Here is a 17697-nt window from a genome sequence, read left to right on the forward strand (position 1 = left end):
AGAGGTGCTTATTAACCACTTCTGGATTTGCCCCCTTAATGACCAGGCCATTTTTTGCGATTCGGCACTGCGTTACTTTAACGGACAATTGCGCGGTTGTGTACCTAAATAAAATTAATGTCCTTTTTCCCCCACAAATAGAGCTTTTTTTGTGGTATTTGATCACCTCTGCGATTTTTATTTTTTGCGCTATAAACAAAAAAAGAGCAACAATTCTGAGAAAAAAAAAAACAATATTTTTAACATTCTGCTATATAACATTCTCAAAAAAAAAAATGTATTTTTTCATCCTTAGGCCAATTTGTATTCTACTAAAAATCCCAATAAGTGTATATTGATTGGTTTGCGCAAAAGTTATCGCGTCTAAAACTTGGGGGAAAATGCGATTTTTTTTTTTTACTAGTAATGGCGGCGATCAGCGATTTTAAGCGTGACTGCGACATTGCGGCGGACAGATCGGACCCCTAACTGACATTTTTAACACTTTTGGGGGGACCAGTGACATTACTACAGTAATCAGTGCTAAAAGTATGCAATGTTACTGTAATAATGACACTGGCAGGGAAGGGGTTAACACCAGGGGGCGATCAAAGGGTTAAATGTGTGCCTAGGGGGGGTGATTTCTAACTGTGAGGGGGATGGGCTTATGGAATCAACATAGGGACCTGTGTTCCTAAATAGGAGGAACACAGGAGCCCTGTGTTGATTGCTGACAGAACAGCGGTCAGCAGGAAGGTGTTAACCTAGGGGTGACCAAAGGGTTAAAGCGGAGTTCCAGCCATTTACTCACCTGTCCAACGGTCCAGCAATGCGGCCGCCGGAAGCCTCGATCCTCTCCCTCGGCGCCGGCATCACTGCTGTGGGCACCCGGCTGTTACAGTTTGCGGCTTCACAGCCGGGTACCCACTGCGCATGCGCGAGTCGCGCTGCGCGCCGTGATTGGCCGGCAATCTTCTGGGACCTCTGACTTGTCCCAGAAGATTGCAGGGAGGGAGGGGGAGAGGAAAACTTCCGCTCAGGGCGCCGCGGCGCTCCGAGCGGAAGTGGGAGCGGGTACCTGTCAAAACTAGGTACCCGCTCCCCCCCCAAAAAATGACATGCCAAATGTGGCATGTCGGGGGGTCAGGACTCCCTAAAGCGGAAGTTCCACTTTTGGGTGGAACTCCGCTTTAAGTGTGAGCCTAGGGGAATGTTTTCTAACTGTATGGGGGAAGGACTTTTGAATTGAACACAGAGACCTGTGATCCTATATAGGAGGATCACAGGCTCTCTGTGTTCATTTCAGAGAGAACAACAGTCTGCTGTGTTTACAACGGCTGACCCTCGTTCTCGCTAAGCGGGGAGTGATCGCGGGTGCCCGGTGGCAATCGCAGCCGCCGGTCCTGTGGATCTGCTTCCCCACTTCCTAATGGGGGCGGGCACGCATACTGACGTACCCATATGTCTGTTCGTGCAGCCGAGCCAGCCTGCAGCAGTATATCTGTGGTAGGTGGTTGGCAAGTGGTTAACATAGTTATTAGTAGGGATGGTGGCAACCAGGACCTACAATTGAAGTGGCGCTATTCTTCTGCTATGTTCATATTTTATGTCTGAGGTTTACAACCACTTTAATTAAAATGGACATGTGCATATATATGGTAAATGAACTGTTTTTGTATACACATTAGGTAACATAGTACTTATTTGTTTGCTTTATTACTGTTCTTTTATTTTACCATTTCCATCAAATTGCTGCTGAACTAGGACATCGCAGAAACAGATTTAAATATTTTGAGACTTGAATAATTCACAGCTCTTCAATGTTACATTTCATCCCAGCTGAAGTACAAATAGTGATTGTGATTTTACAGAGTGAATTCCTTCTCCAGACACAGAGTTCTTGTGTTTTTTCATCTCATTTATATGAATATATTCAGAATGGCGTCACAGAAAAATGTGTTCAAAAGTGCCACACAACTGAAGTTTCCTATTGTTCCTTCCACTGGAGCATGGGAAAGTCTTCTGACATTATAGGTATCCTGTGCCATGGGCAGGCACAATCCCAAAAAATGTATAAACTAATACAGATATAAACATTTGCTTGTTAGAAACGCTTCCCAATTCTCCTGCCCCGGCGTTTCCTCTTCTCTCCCTGCTTTACCCTTTTTCCTGTCCCCTTCCACACTTTTTATTTTATTTTCTCTTGTTGGTTCTCATCCTTTAATGTTAATCTTTTTTTAGTGAAAATTGGTAAAGGTTTTGGAGAACAACATACAGTTGATAACAAACTATAAAGGTTTTCTGATGGCTCTAGTCTTACAAGCATTTATTATGAAGAGCGTCTGCAATCGCTTGATTTATTCTCCCTGGAGAAGAGACGCCTGAGAGGGGACATGATAGCAATTTATAAATACCTCAATGGTAATCTCAGCATAGAAAAAAAGTTATTCAGTCAAAAGGATTGCATGAGGACTCGAGGGCATACAATGTGATTAGAGGAGAAGCGTTTTAACCTCAGGCAATGCAGGGGGTTCTTTACCGTTAGGGCTACAAGATTGTGGAATTCTCTACCACAAGAGGTGGTTTCTGTGGGAAGTATGGTGGCTTTCAAAAGACTCTCAAGGATCAGAACATTCAGGGGTATGAGAGATGATTACGGCCACACACACCTACACAGGTTGAACTGGATGGACTATTGTCTTTATTCAACCTCACCTACTATGTAACTATGTATACTGTAGTCAAGAATAGAGGTCTTTTTCCTCCGAAAAAGAGCAATACAGTAAAACCGTGAATTGAAAGTAACTTGGTTTGAGAGCATTTTGGAAGACAAGCAAAAATGTTTTTACATTTTGACTTTATGAACAAGCGATGTTTTGATATACAAGTAGCGTCACGTCACAACTGAGTATAAAAGAGAAGAGAGGCGCCTCTTAGTGTAGCAATATGGTTACATTTAATGAAGGTTCAACATTTAGCAACTCACATGGTTGATGATTAAACCAGGCACATCTAAGTATGCAGACATCTGGGGTAAAGATGCCCACATAAGACCGTCCTCTGCGCCGCCATCAATGTCATCCCTTCCACGCTGCGCTCCATGAGCGCTTCCAGCCTCGTTTTCAGATCGCTCTACTGCAGGGTAGTCTTCCCGGTCACAATTGCAGACCGACAGCGGCGAGAGCCAACAGTGAGGAGGACATGCTATGTGAACAGCTTTACCCTGGATGCCAGCATACTTAAATGCACCTCTTTTATTCATCAACCATGTGAGTTGTTAAATGTTGAACCTTCATTAACCGCTTGCCGACCGCCGCACGACTATGTACTGCGGCGGTCAGCCCCTCACAGGCAGTGACGTAGCGGTACGTCACTAGCCTGGGAGGGTCTGGGGAGCGAGCGCGCGCCGCCGGCAGCGCGCTCCCGCGCGGTCACGGACCCCCCCGCGCGTGTGACCGGCGGACCCGATGTCCGCCGGCCACTCTGCGATCGGCGGGGGAGAGGGAGAAAGTCAGGCAGCTTGTGTAAACAAGCTGCCTGTCATTCTCCTCGGTGTAAAGACACTGATCACACGGATCTACTATGTAGATCTGTTGATCAGTGTCCTTACAGCTCAAGCCACAGCCAATCACAGTAGAAAGCACGCCCCTAGGGACACACACAGCCCCTCCCTCCCAAATAAAGTTAACCCCTTCACTACCAGTGTATTTTTACAGTAACAGTGCATATGTATAGCACTGATTACTGTAGAAATGTCACTGGTAACCCCAAAAGTGTCAAAAATGTCAGTCAAGGGTCCGATCTGTCTGCCCCAATGTCGCAGTACCGCAAAAAAATCGCAGATCGCCGCCATTACGCGTTAAAAAAAAAACAACAAAAATCTTTCCCTTTGTTAGTAAACGCGATAACTTTTGCGCAAACCAATCAAAATACGCTTTTTGCGATTTTTTTTACCAAACATAGGTAGCATAAAACAAATTGGCCGAAAATGTTAAAAAATTTTGATTTTTAAATTTTTTTTGGGGGGAATTTCATATAAAAAAATGTGAAAAATATTGTTATTTTTGCAAAATTGACGCTCTTTTTTTGTTTATAGCGCATGATCAAAAAATCGCACAGGTGATCAAATACCACCAAAAGAAAGCTCTGTTTGTGGGAAAAAAAGGACGCCAAATTCGTTTAGGTACAGCTTCGCACGACCGCGCAATTGTCCGTTAAAGTCACGCAGTGCCGAATCGCAAAATACCCCCTGGTCGTTTAGCAGCCAAATCCTCCGGGGCTTAAGTGGTTAAATGTAACCATATTGCTACACTTAGAGGCGCCTCTCTTCTCTTTTATATTCTGTAGCTCATGCTGGATTTTGGTTCTAATCCCCTTGTGGAGGCGCCATTTGTGGATGGACATTTAATGGTTACACAACAATCACATTGCTAGAAGCTTTTTATATGGATTATAAACTGAAGGATTTGTGAATAAATGGTTGTGGAACGAATCATCTGAGTTTCCATTATTTCTTATGTGGAAATTTGTTTTGATATACGAGCGCTTTGAATTACAAGCATGTTTCCGGAACGAATTATGCTCGCAAACCAAGGTTTTGCTGTATATAGGCGGTCCCCGGGTTACAAACATCTGACTTAAAAATGAATCCTAATTACAAAGGGAGGGAGACAACAGGAAGTGAGGAGAAATCTACCCCTAGGAAGGAAAATTCACTTCTATAAAAGTTCTCATGGGATAAAGGTGTCTCCACTGAAGCTTTTATCACCAATCCTTGTTTCCACCACAACCCAAAATTTTCAAAATCCAGTTGTCATAGGGACAGAAAGTGAAAAAAAAGACCTTTTTCCATTTGCACTACTGATAAAGTTACTGAAAAGCCTAAGTCTAAAGCTGGATACACACTATACAATTGTCTTTAGATTTTTTTCCTTTAGATTTACCAAAACCCTATAATATGAGGTCAAACCCAAACACTTTCAATTTGTATGCAGTCAGGCAGGCTCTTGTACTACATAGTGTAAGGGATTAGCTCGGTGGTAGGCGTATGGGTGACCCCTTTGGGGGTGCGTTTTCACAGAGATAGCCGATTAGAGGTTGAAAACAAGACTGATTTATTCATGCAATTTACTTAACACAATTGCAAGCATCAAAACAGCCAAAATAAAATAAAAGACAAAATAAATCCTTGCCTCTGTGGGCGGCTACCTTCTCACAGCTGGAACCTACCTAAGAAGTCTTTCCAACCTACTGTTGGGCCGACACTGCTGATCCTACAGCAGACACTCAAATGTCCATTTGTTTGCTTTTCACACAGCACAAACATTGTCCATTGAACATGTCCCTTTGTTTTCTTTCACACAGCACATGTTCATTTATAACAGGATCCTTTACTCTTCAGATTCTTCACATTGAACACAGTTCATTTAACAGGTCCCTTTACTCTTCACACTCTTCACATGGAACACTTCTCTTCACACTCTTCACATGGAACACTTTGTCTTCTCACCTTTGAGACGTCTTCACTCATGGTTACCCTCCTTAGCTTCACATCGCTTTAGGGGGTCTTCTCCCATGCTCACCAGCTTGTCGGGAGGCACACATCCGACTGTCCCCCTCTCCCAGCCCACACGGCGACAGGCGGCAGCAGTCCTTCTCCCATGCCCACACGGCGTCGGGAGGTACACGTATGTCTGTCCTCCTCTTCCCAGCTCACACAGCGACAGGAGGCAGCAATGCATAAACTTTCTTTGGACAAATTATAGAGGCCTTAATTTCCTCATTCCGAACAGCTGAATGCCTTTCAACCTCCTTACACCTTCCTGCTGCCTTTGGCAGCCGACACCCTATAATAATTAGTGAACTTTTCAAAGCAGGTGGGAATGTGTCTCCTCTCAGTGACTACATTCCCAGATTTACCTGACTTCCTGTCACATACCCCCCCCTCTTGTTTCAACCCTAGGGTTGGGACACATATTTCCAGGCACGCATGTGTCAGGCACTGCTGACTCACTGATAAGCCTCCTATTATCCTCAAGCTTCCGGATGAAACTGTTTCTGTCATCTTCACTGACAGATTTCTCATAAATGCCACACAGTTTGTCTCTCATCTCATATACACATTCTTCAACTGCATTTTTGGCATCATTTTGCTCCTTCTCGTTTCTGTCATCTTCATTGACAGCTTTCTCATAAATGTCAGACAGCTTGTCCCTCATAACCGTCTGTCCAATCCACCATGGAGGACCGTGATCCATAGGCAACTCAATTGGGCTAGTCTTAATGTCTTCAACATTCTTAAGACGCCTCTCTCTGCAATCCATAAATGTTTTCCACAAAACTTTGAGAACCTTTGCTTCACTAAGCTTTGTTCCAAGTAGGGACTCTTGACATCCCTCTGTGACTTGAGTTGCCTCTCCATACAGCTGTACACAATCATTGACTCTTTGTTGTAAAAGGGAATGATCTTCCTTCTTGAGCTTTGCTTGCTCTAAGATGCTGTGCAGAGGATTTTCCAATTGAGACAACAGGCTGTCACACATTTCTTCAAAGTGACCCCTGTTCCTTTTCCCAGAGATATCAATATCATTCAAACATTTCATATTCATAGGCAGATCTGAAGCATTTGCACTCATCAACTTCTTAAACTTTTCGCCCTCCTGAGCGAGTCGCAGTAAAGGCCTACTATTTGATTTGATATTCAGTTTATATTTCTTGCCAAACTCTTCACAGAAGTAGCCAACCAGAACATCATCAACTTTCCTTCCACCAACATATGGGTCAAAGGCAACAACACAGTTGAACCCAGCGATCTGGGTGGTATCCATTATAGACCTCCTCTCTGCATCAGTGAAGAAGCATGGAACTGCAACACATTCTTTTACAGGTTTCTTCAATGCACTTTCTGCTGAACTATTTGACCGCTCAAGGTCACCTAGTTCTTTTTCTCTATCTGAATTCCACATGGAATGCATCTCAAGATCACGATCAAACTTCTGCCACCCGTCTTTCACCAGTTCCATTTTGGAAACACTCCCTGAAAGGCACTTATTCATTTGCTTCATGTTTTCACCAACAGCCTTAGTTTTCTCCACTAGGTTTTCAGCCTGAACTGAGAAATCACCACATTTCTTACTCAGCTCCTTTGTTTGCTGAAGTTCTAATGATACATTTTCCAATGCTTGAAGTTTTTGAAGGAACGGTTTATTCCAAAGGGGTGATTCAAGCCACATGTCGTCACATTTCTGAGGCTCACTCAGGACAGACCCCAAAACACTGATCCTTTTAAAAACTGCATCAGGCACACTATCCCCTCTTTGGGACAGATCCTCTGTTGCCTGGAATTCCTCTTCCAGTTCCTGCAACGGAATCTTCATCTCTTCTACTTGCTGTTCTAAGGCTCGCTTAGACTTTTCTAGCTCCTGAACGCTTTTCACAACATCATCCTTGGAGCTGACCAATTCTTCCATTTCTGTACGCAGCTGTTTAACACTTTCTAGTTCAGCCTTACACTCTAGAGCTTCCTCCAAAGAGCGAGCCAAGAACAGGGCTTTGCTCTCGTTATCACGCACCTCCGTTTCTGCACGTGCGCGTTCTTCTGCATATTTTGCAGACACAGTCTTCTCTTCACCAAGCATCTGATCAAACTTCTTTTTCACATCTTCAACACACTGTAATGAACCAACGCTTTCTTCCATGCGTTTTTTCATATCCGCTATCTGAGCTTGCAATGTTGCGACTTGCTCTGATAGGTTTTTCTTTGCTTCCGCCTCCTCTTTTAATTGTTCCAGGAAGCCATTTTTCTCATCTTCCATTTGTTTGAGCTTTGTGCTAAAACTCAGCCTTTGACACCTCTCTTCCTGTAAGAGTTCCTGCGTGTCTTGCAGCTGCGATTCCAAGATAGAAAAATCTTCCGCAATTTCTCTAGATTTGCTGTCTGCTTGAGAAAGCTGATTTGTAACATTGTCCAACTCAACCTGCAGTCGGTTTGCCTTCTCTGACAGCTTAGCACACAATCGGTCACCTTCTGACACCTTGACTTGCGATTCCAGAAGCTGTGCCTCTACTTTTTCCCTCTTATGTTCACAATCTCCTTTTCCCTGCATAAGAGCCTTCACCTCATTGGCTAGCATCTGGGAATAAGAATGTAATTCTGCCACACAGGCTTCTTTCTCCTTTAACTGCTGCTGGAAACGTTGGGCTTCACCTTTCCAACTTTCACAGTCTGCACGTAATTCATCTACCACATTGCTCAAAGTGGTGAGCTCATACACAGTACTCAGTAATTTAGCCTCTCTTTCACTTTTCTCGTTGTCGCTGAGAGACAATGTCGTTTTCAGAGCGACATTCTGTTCCTGCGACTCCTGCAGGTCTATTTTTGTAACTTCCAAACACTGAAGACTTTTTTCCAGCTGATTACTCAACTCCAACATTTCACACATGCTTTGCTTCTGCAAAGTCTGAATTTCACTTTCCTTTTCCATGAGGATGGTATCTTTCTCCATTATAGTCTCTCTGCGTTTTTGCAACTCGACCAAAAGAAGAGCAGTGGATTCTTCCCACTGTGACACATGAGACTTGAGTAGTTCATTCATTTCCTGCAAGTTTCTATGCTCCATTTTAAGCAATTCCAAGGCTTGTTCCTTTTCTTCCATTTTCCGTTGCAAGGCATCCAACTCAGCCCTGCACACATACTCGGTTTCTTCCAAACCGATGGCCTCCATTGGCTGCTGGCGTCTCTGTTTCCAGCCTGCCATGCTCTCTTGATGAGCCTTTTGTTGAGCTGCAAAGCTCCGCTGAAAATCCGCATTTGCCTGCTGTTGAGCTGCATTTGCCTGCTGTTGAGCTGTATTTGATATAATCAGTTGTTTCAACATCTCCTCCATTTTGAGCTTACTTTTCATCTGAGCACACTGCGTCTCCATAGCAGTTTCATCAGTGTTGCTAGGGACAACAACCTTCCTCTTTAGTAGACTCTCTTTAGGCATGGATGGGGCTGGTTCAGACGGTAACATCCCCTCCATCCATAGAATCCGGTCTCTCATTTCATCTATCTTTGCATTCTTCAGGCGTTTTGAACGCCCCATCTTCAATAACTCCACAAACAAATTTTTCACAGTCCAGCAAAAATTTTCAGACCACTGTCTCTTTAACACATGTAGTTTTTCTCTCTCTTGCAAGATCTCTTTTCCTGCACACACAGTTTGTGCAGTCACTTGCACCAGACACAACAAAGTTCATCAAATAATTTTGAGACCGCTGTCTCTTTAAAACACTTTTTTTTTTCTGTCAGGATCTTCTCTCCTGCACACATAGATTGTGCAATCTCATGCACCAGATAAAGTTCATCAAACATTTGCACTTCCTTGCAGGGATCTCTGCTTATGCCCACTGCATACCTCCACCATATGTGAGGGATTAGCTCGGTGGTAGGCGTATGGGTGACCCCTTTGGGGGTGCGTTTTCACAGAGATAGCCGATTAGAGGTTGAAAACAAGACTGATTTATTCATGCAATTTACTTAACACAATTGCAAGCATCAAAACAGCCAAAATAAAATAAAAGACAAAATAAATCCTTGCCTCTGTGGGCGGCTACCTTCTCACAGCTGGAACCTACCTAAGAAGTCTTTCCAACCTACTGTTGGGCCGACACTGCTGATCCTACAGCAGACACTCAAATGTCCATTTGTTTGCTTTTCACACAGCACAAACATTGTCCATTGAACATGTCCCTTTGTTTTCTTTCACACAGCACATGTTCATTTATAACAGGATCCTTTACTCTTCAGATTCTTCACATTGAACACAGTTCATTTAACAGGTCCCTTTACTCTTCACACTCTTCACATGGAACACTTCTCTTCACACTCTTCACATGGAACACTTTGTCTTCTCACCTTTGAGACGTCTTCACTCATGGTTACCCTCCTTAGCTTCACATCGCTTTAGGGGGTCTTCTCCCATGCTCACCAGCTTGTCGGGAGGCACACATCCGACTGTCCCCCTCTCCCAGCCCACACGGCGACAGGCGGCAGCAGTCCTTCTCCCATGCCCACACGGCGTCGGGAGGTACACGTATGTCTGTCCTCCTCTTCCCAGCTCACACAGCGACAGGAGGCAGCAATGCATAAACTTTCTTTGGACAAATTATAGAGGCCTTAATTTCCTCATTCCGAACAGCTGAATGCCTTTCAACCTCCTTACACCTTCCTGCTGCCTTTGGCAGCCGACACCCTATAATAATTAGTGAACTTTTCAAAGCAGGTGGGAATGTGTCTCCTCTCAGTGACTACATTCCCAGATTTACCTGACTTCCTGTCACAATAGCTGAAAGTAAATATAAAGGAAATCAAACAACAAAAGTTGTATAGAGTGTATCCAGCTTAACTATTCTTAAAAATGACCCCCACCCCCACCCCCACCCTCCTACCTATCCTGCATAACAGAAATGTGTACTTACCTATTCTATTGTTAATCAGCTCTGGTCTGGTTACGTGATTCCTGCAGCTCTAGCTCCCCTGACAACGGCTGGGCCATGGGAGCCTACGGGTGATTGTATGGCTCCCGCTATTCCCAGCAGTTGTTATGGGCTCCCTGAGCCGGAGCAGTGGGATCATGTGACCGGAGCGGATTAAAATGAGGTAAGTACATACATTTTTTTTTAAATACAGTATAGGTAGGAGGAGGAGGTGGAGGGAACATTTAAAAAAAATAGTTAGACTTAGGCTTTTCTAAGTGACCCAGACTGTATGAACTATATAGCGTCATGCCCATCCACTGTTGGGCTCGCACAGTGTAAAATGCTGTACAGTTGCCAGATGTGAAAGACAGTCAAAGATGGAAGTTTTCCAGACCTTCCTTAGATCCCTTCCTCAGGCTTTATACAATAAAACCCAAAATGGTTGTTGAAGCGAGGTTGAGGGTATAATGGGGTAAATGATGTGAGACCTGATCTTGGGATCTCTCTTCCAGGGCGGGCAGACAGCGCTGATGCTTGGTATTAGCCATGGCAGGTCCGACATGGTAAAAGTTCTGATGGAGTGCGGGGCAGATGTGAACCTGCAGGATGAGGATGGAGAGTCCGCTCTGATGATGGCCTGTCAGTTGGGAAATGTGGAAATCGTCAAGCTGATTTTGGCTCAACCAGACTGCAATGTGGAATTAACGGACAAGGTAATACTGCAATGGTCTGAAAGCAATTCTTGTAAGAAAATCAATCTTTATTGTCATTTCTCTGCTAAAGTTGGGAAAAAAAATCTAAAAATTGTATAATTGTATAACTTTTCAACTTCTTCTAAAAACATTTCAATGAGATGTGCTTACATATACTCACCCAGCCACACTTCATTGCCACCTCCCCTCACTGCCAAAGTCCTCCCTTAACAGAGCAGGTCATCCAGGTATAGGGGATCACATGATCTCCCTCATGTGACAATGCCTGGACCTGGTCAGCCAGTCACTAGTCCTAAACATGGATGCCATGATATCATCCACCTACCCAAGCTCCAACAATGAAAATTAGACAGCCAGGCTGCATCAAGCTGGTGAGGGAGCCTGGCTGGGTAATTATACTTGGGAGGGGGGGCGCTATGTGTCTCTTTAGGTTATCAGTGATGATTTATTAATTGCTGTACAGATTGATGACCTCTAGCAATAACGGCAAATCAGTCTGTTTAGCACAAGTGCAATTTTTTTAATTTTAATAAACTTACCTAAACCCCCAGAACATAATTATTATTATTTTCTGAAAGCAGAGACCCTTAAAATAAAAAGATAATAGTTGCATATTTTTTATGTTGTACAACTATTTAGGGAACGTAAGTTTTCAGGTACAGATGTAATAAAATACATTTTCATGCAAACACACACAATATAATACACAGTTTTTTGGTAAAGCATAAAAGACGGGGTTGCGTCGAGTAAATAGATACCAAACATGCCAAATCTTAAAAATCGCAAAAAAAAAAAAAAGTACCTAAAAATTTCCATAGGTGATGCTTTAAAACCGTTACTGCTTATCAGTTTAAACTGTGAGCTTTGGCACAAGAATAATTGCTTTCACTCCGAGGCGATACCTCACATGTGTGGTGCAGTTGCGGTTTACATACACATGTGCGCACATTGGGCATGCGTTCGTATTTGTGGGTGTGTGAAGGGGAACAGGGATTATGGTTATTTTTTTTTTCCTATACAATTTATTATCATTTAACAAATTTTTTTTTAAATGTAACTTTAGTGCATTCTGACATGAATTTGTTAACATTGACTGCTCAAGTCATGAAGAAGAGGGAGGTTTTTTCCCCCCAAAAATGCGTTGATTATATTTGATGTTCTTAAAGTGGTTGTGTTTTGGGGGGATGCTGCACACAGAAAAGCCTTCTGTGTGCAGCAGCCCCCCTAATACTTACCTGAGGTCCATCTAGATCACAGGTGTCAAACACAAGGCCCACGCGCGAAATGCGGCCCCCCAGGCCATTTCATGTGGCCCTTGCACCTCTCCTGCAGCTGCGGCACCCCCCTTGTCTCTGCTCCCACCTTGTCTCTCTAGTCGACAGAAAAGAGGACAGAACTCCTTTGCCAGATCCTGCACTCCTCTGTGCAGCTGTAGAAAGGCTCGTCTTTGCCTCCCCAGGACATGGGGTGCTCTGGACATCTAATCCTACAGATATAACCGGCCCTTTGAGGGCAACCATAATGCTGATGCGGCCCGTGATGAAATGGTGTTTGACACCCCTGATCTAGACCAAGCGATGTGCACGAGAGACTCGGTTGTCCGGGGCTCCCCTCCTCAATGGCTGAGACCGCAGCGGAGAGCCATTGGCTCCTGCTGCTGTGGCTCGGTGTCTGAATGGACACAGGAAGCTGCGGCTCCGGTGCCCCCATAGCAAGCTGCTTGTTGTGGGGGCACTCGGCAGGAGGGAGGAGCTAGGAGCGCCAAAGAGGGACCTGAGAAGAGGAGGATCCAGGCTGCTCTGTGCAAAACTGCACAGAGCAGGTAAGTATAACATGTTTGTTATTTTTAAAGAAAAAAAAAGAAGACTTTAGTATCACTTTAAACATAAAACCTTTCAAAAAGACCTTCAAGTGAAATGACATTTGTACCAGATGCTCCTCAGTACACATCCAAGAATTCTCCTGTTGAGCGCTCCCTTTATCACAATCAGAGAGGTAGCAGCCTAGGACCAGGACAAGGTCCACCAACACCATATTTTCATCATGGATCTTCCGGTATATGCGTCAGAACCAATTTTAACTTCTATTGGCCCAGCGCTATCACACACATCGTGCATCTAAGAGCTTTTAAAGCTGACCACATTTCATGTTACACCCATGAGACCAAGGTATAGACCTGGGCCGGAGGATTAGTCTGCAGGAACCTGGACATTGCACCTACGATCCACCCATCATGCTTGCAATGCATTTGCGGGCTCCAATGCAAAAAAATAATAAATACACATTTTTTTAATACACAGGGCATTAAATAATATTTTACAAAAGGTGAAATTGGAATTTAAAGTGTTTGTAACCCTAAAAAAATAAAAAAAAGACATCATGTTCCCTTATATCAGATTAAACAGCACAGTGCTTGTGCTGTCTAACCTGCCCCTCTCTAAATGGTAAAAAACCTGGCTAATCCTGCCTGTTAATGTGTCCTCCTCTTTGAGCTGACCTCCATAATCATGGCTGCTGAGCCCCGTATACCGTGGTCTGCCTGCGTGCCTCCATCATCCGCAGCTCCCCTGTCACACCTCCTGTATTCCCTATAAAAAAAACCTTTATAAAATACCCTGGCAGCCCCTCTCCTTTATCTGGCGATAACTCACTGTATAAGTGTTTGTTTAAATAGATGCCTCTAAATACCTTTTTCCAGGTATCTTCAGGCCAGTCACGTGACTCCCAGCCGCTACTCCGATCCAGGGCTACAGTGGGAGGTGCCGAACCACCAGCACAGCGGTCACATGACCTCCCAGCCGACGTCAGAGGGAGATCTCGGCTCATTGGCCACTGGAACGCTTTCATAAGCAGCAGGGGGAGGGCAAACCCCCTCGCCGGTGTTTCTCGGGCTTATTGTTTTTACAGGCACACTTGAGAAATGACCCGACAGTGCAGCGGGCTGGTCCCAGAGGCGAACAAAGACCAGTACATGTTTGATTGTCTCTATGGCCTTGGAGGACAGGAGCGATGTCATGACGTCACTTCCGGTCCAGGGTGCCAACAGAATACTGGCATGAATTAAAAAGGGGATTTACTCCAGAGATAAAATGATAATTCCCCCATTCTACAAGAATCTGGTGCTGCTGCATCTTGAATATGCCGTCCAGTTCTGGGCACCGGTTCTCAGGAAGGATCTGCTGGAACTGGAGAGAGCCCAGAGAAGAGCAACAAAGATAATAAAGGGAATGGAGAATCTCAGCTATGAGGAAAGACTACAAGCATTGAACTTATTCTCTCTGGAGAAAAGACGCTTGAGAGGGGATATGATATCAATGTACAAATACCATACTGGTGACCCTAACATAGGGAACAAACTATTCAGCGAAAGGGAATTTAAAAAAGACACGTGGCCATTTACTGAAACTGGGAGAGAAGCGGTTTAAGGGCTCTTTACTGTAAGAGCAATAAGGATGTGGAATTCTCATCCACAAGCAGTGGTATCAGTAGGGAGCTTCGATAGTTAAAAAAAAAACATTAGATGGGCACCTTAAAGACCACAACATACAGGGGTTTACAATGTACCCTTGACATAAACACAAGCGCACTCACACACCACAGGTTGAACTGGATGGACACATGTCCCTTTTTCAGCCTTACCAACTATGTAAGGGTGGAAGTAAACAATTTTTTTTTTCTTTAAAGCAAAAGATCAAAAAATATTTTTTTTATATTTTGTTTTAAAGGTAAAGGATTTAGGGGGTCTTTTAGACCCCAGATCTCTCCATAAAGAGGACCTGTCATCCTTAGTTCTATTACAATGAATGTTTACATTCCTTGTAATAGGAATAAAAGTGATCAATAAAGATCTAAAGGGATAGTGTAAAAAAAAAAAAAAAAAAAAGTAGTAAAACACCCCATCCCTCTGCGCTCGCGTGCAGAAGGGAATGCATATATAAATGGTGTTCGCACCACACATCAGGTATCACCGTGAACGTTACAGTAAAAACAATAATTCTAGCACTAGACCTCCTCTGTAACTCTAAACAGGTAACCTGTAAAAAAATGTTTCAAGATTTGCCTATGGAGATTTTTTAATTTTCGCTATTTGTCGCCATTCCTCAAGCGTGCACAGTTTTAAAGCGTGACATGTTAGTTATCTATTTACTTGGCGTAACATCATCTTTCATATTTTACAAATCAATTGGGGTATATAATTTGTTTTAAAACTCATTAAAGTATATTTTTTCCCCAAAAAATGCGTTTGAAAAACTGCTGCGCAAATACCGTGTCACATAAAAAATGACAACGATCACCATTTTATTTCCTGAGGTGTCTGCTAAAGAAAAAAAATATATACATACATACATATATATATGTGTGTGTATATATATATATATATATATATGTTTGGGGGGTTAGAAGTAATTTTCTAGCAAAAAATACTGATTTAGGCTAGGTTCACACATGTCCGGCTGCGGTTTGCAGTCTGATGCGTTTTTTTTCACCCGTTCAGGTGTGATTTAGGTGCCAATGTTTACTTCGCGCCTAAAATCGTATCCAAAATCTCACAGGACCGTTTTCAGAAAGGGACAGCAGCCACCCCGGACATGTTTGAACCACCTCCATTGAAATCCAGTCCGATTCACGTGTTATGCGAATCAGATGCAGTTAAAAATGCATCGGATTCACATATATGCGAACCGAGCCTTCAAACTTATGAACAAAAAAGTGCAAACGGGTCTTGCGTTCCAGGCAGAGCCCTACTGCAAGGGATAATGTTTTATCTGCCACGGAGTTGGTCTTTAAATAGTCTTTTCACAACACATAGTTGTTAGCAGGGCCGTCTTTAATACAGGGCAAAAGGGGCAGCTGCCCCAGGCCCAGTCATTGTTGTGGGGACCAAAGCAGCAGCCCCTTGAGCCCGCACTGCCTGCAAAAAGGTAATAAGTGGATTTATTTGCTCAGGGCCCAATCAATATTAAAGATGGCTCTGGTTGTTGGTTAATGCAAAGAAGATTGTACAATCGGATTGTAAGGTGCTGCCAGATTTTTCTTTCTGATTTGCATTTTGAGTGTTATATTATGGGGAATACATACATGCTGGGAGGTGGCGGTCTTGCTGCTAAGATCCTCAAAGCCAAAAGGTGATTCATCCATCCAGCATCCAGCCATAACTGATATCCATCTTTCCTAGACTGACCCTATAAATAATGTGTTGCAAAGTAAAAAGAATAACACAGCAGTACATGATCAGAACACAGAAGAAGAATGTAACACAATCTCCCTGAGAATTGCCTCAAAGTTTACAAAGCCGATGCCACGGAGATCTGCAGGCAGTAAGACACTGGAAACAAATTCAATTACATGCAAGGCTGCCTTAACATGTATAACCGAATAATATTTATTAGGAGATTTAATACACACTGCAAAACATCTTGGCAGAAAATATATGTGATTAAGTGGAAAATTAGTTTAGATCAGTTTCTGAACAAAGTCCGGTTTTCTTGGGGAGAAAGAACTGGAATGCAATGTGAACTCCATCAGTCAGGCCATGCAGAAATTGGGTTTACTTTTTGGCAAATGCCAAAGACAGAGAGGAGTTAAAGGACCTCACTTCCCACTCCTTGCGTGCAGCCTGCCTGGTAAAATGTTCCCTACTTTCCTCCATGCTCCTACCTGGCCCTGCACACCCTTTACACAGATACTGTCCTGCCTCTGTCCTTTTTCCATAGCTCCCAGCTGTCCCTGATTTCGTGGGACTGTCCCTGATTTCGTGGGAACGTGCCTGATTTCGTGGGAACGTGCCTGATTTCGTGGGAACGTCCCTGATTTCGTGGGACCGTCCCTGATTTCGAGGGACCGTCCCTGATTTTGTGGGGCCGTGCCTGATTTTGTGGGGCCGTGCCTGATTTTGTGGGACCGTCCCTGATTTAGAGGGACCGTCCCTGGTTTCAAGGGGCAGTCCTTGATTTCGAGGGACCGTCCCTAATTTCGAGGGACCGTCCCTAATTTCGAGGGACCGTCCCTAATTTCGAGGGACCGTCCCTAATTTCGAGGGACCGTCCCTGATTTCGAGGGACCGTCCCTGATTTCGAGGGACCGTTCCCCGATTTTGAGGGACCGTCCCTGATTTTGAGGGACCGTCCCTGATTTCGAGGGACTGTGCCCGGTTTCGATGGACCGTCCCTGATTTGGAACAAGGTCCCTCTGCCATCCTCATTTGTCTCTCATTTTGGTCTGTTATACATAAAGTGCACTTTTTATCTTTCAAAAAATATCTCCCAGTGCTAAACCTATCATCCAAATTCTAAATTGCTGCATTTGTAAATTTCAAAAGCCACTATAAAGGAATAGTAGCGGTTAAAAAAGAAGCACTTGTGGGCAATGTTCCCTCTAATTTTTTACTGTGCTGAGCAAATAAAAAAATTTCTGAGCGCAAACCTTTAGATTGAGCAATGGGGGGGGGGGGGGGGGGGACGTCAATGCAGAGTGACCAGCTTGCCCCAATCAACTGCAGAGTGCCACAGCAATGCCCCCAATAAACTGCAGAGTGCCACATCAA

General features: G+C 43.9%; 1 protein-coding gene across 3 annotated transcripts in view; it reads left to right on the top strand.

Moving 5' to 3' along the window:
• Nucleotides 1-17697, top strand: part of KANK4 (KN motif and ankyrin repeat domains 4) — a 260029-nt gene that overhangs the window by 226711 nt on the left and 15621 nt on the right. For all 3 annotated transcript variants that reach the window (XM_082265155.1, XM_082265156.1, XM_082265157.1), the window contains one exon: nucleotides 10953-11153. In XM_082265155.1, coding sequence (XP_082121281.1) covers nucleotides 10953-11153 — 201 coding nt within the window. The remainder of the gene's footprint in view (nucleotides 1-10952; nucleotides 11154-17697) is intronic.

This window comes from Pelophylax lessonae (genome assembly GCF_965119305.1).
Source record: "Pelophylax lessonae genome assembly, chromosome: 8".
Classification (NCBI taxonomy): domain Eukaryota; kingdom Metazoa; phylum Chordata; class Amphibia; order Anura; family Ranidae; genus Pelophylax; species Pelophylax lessonae.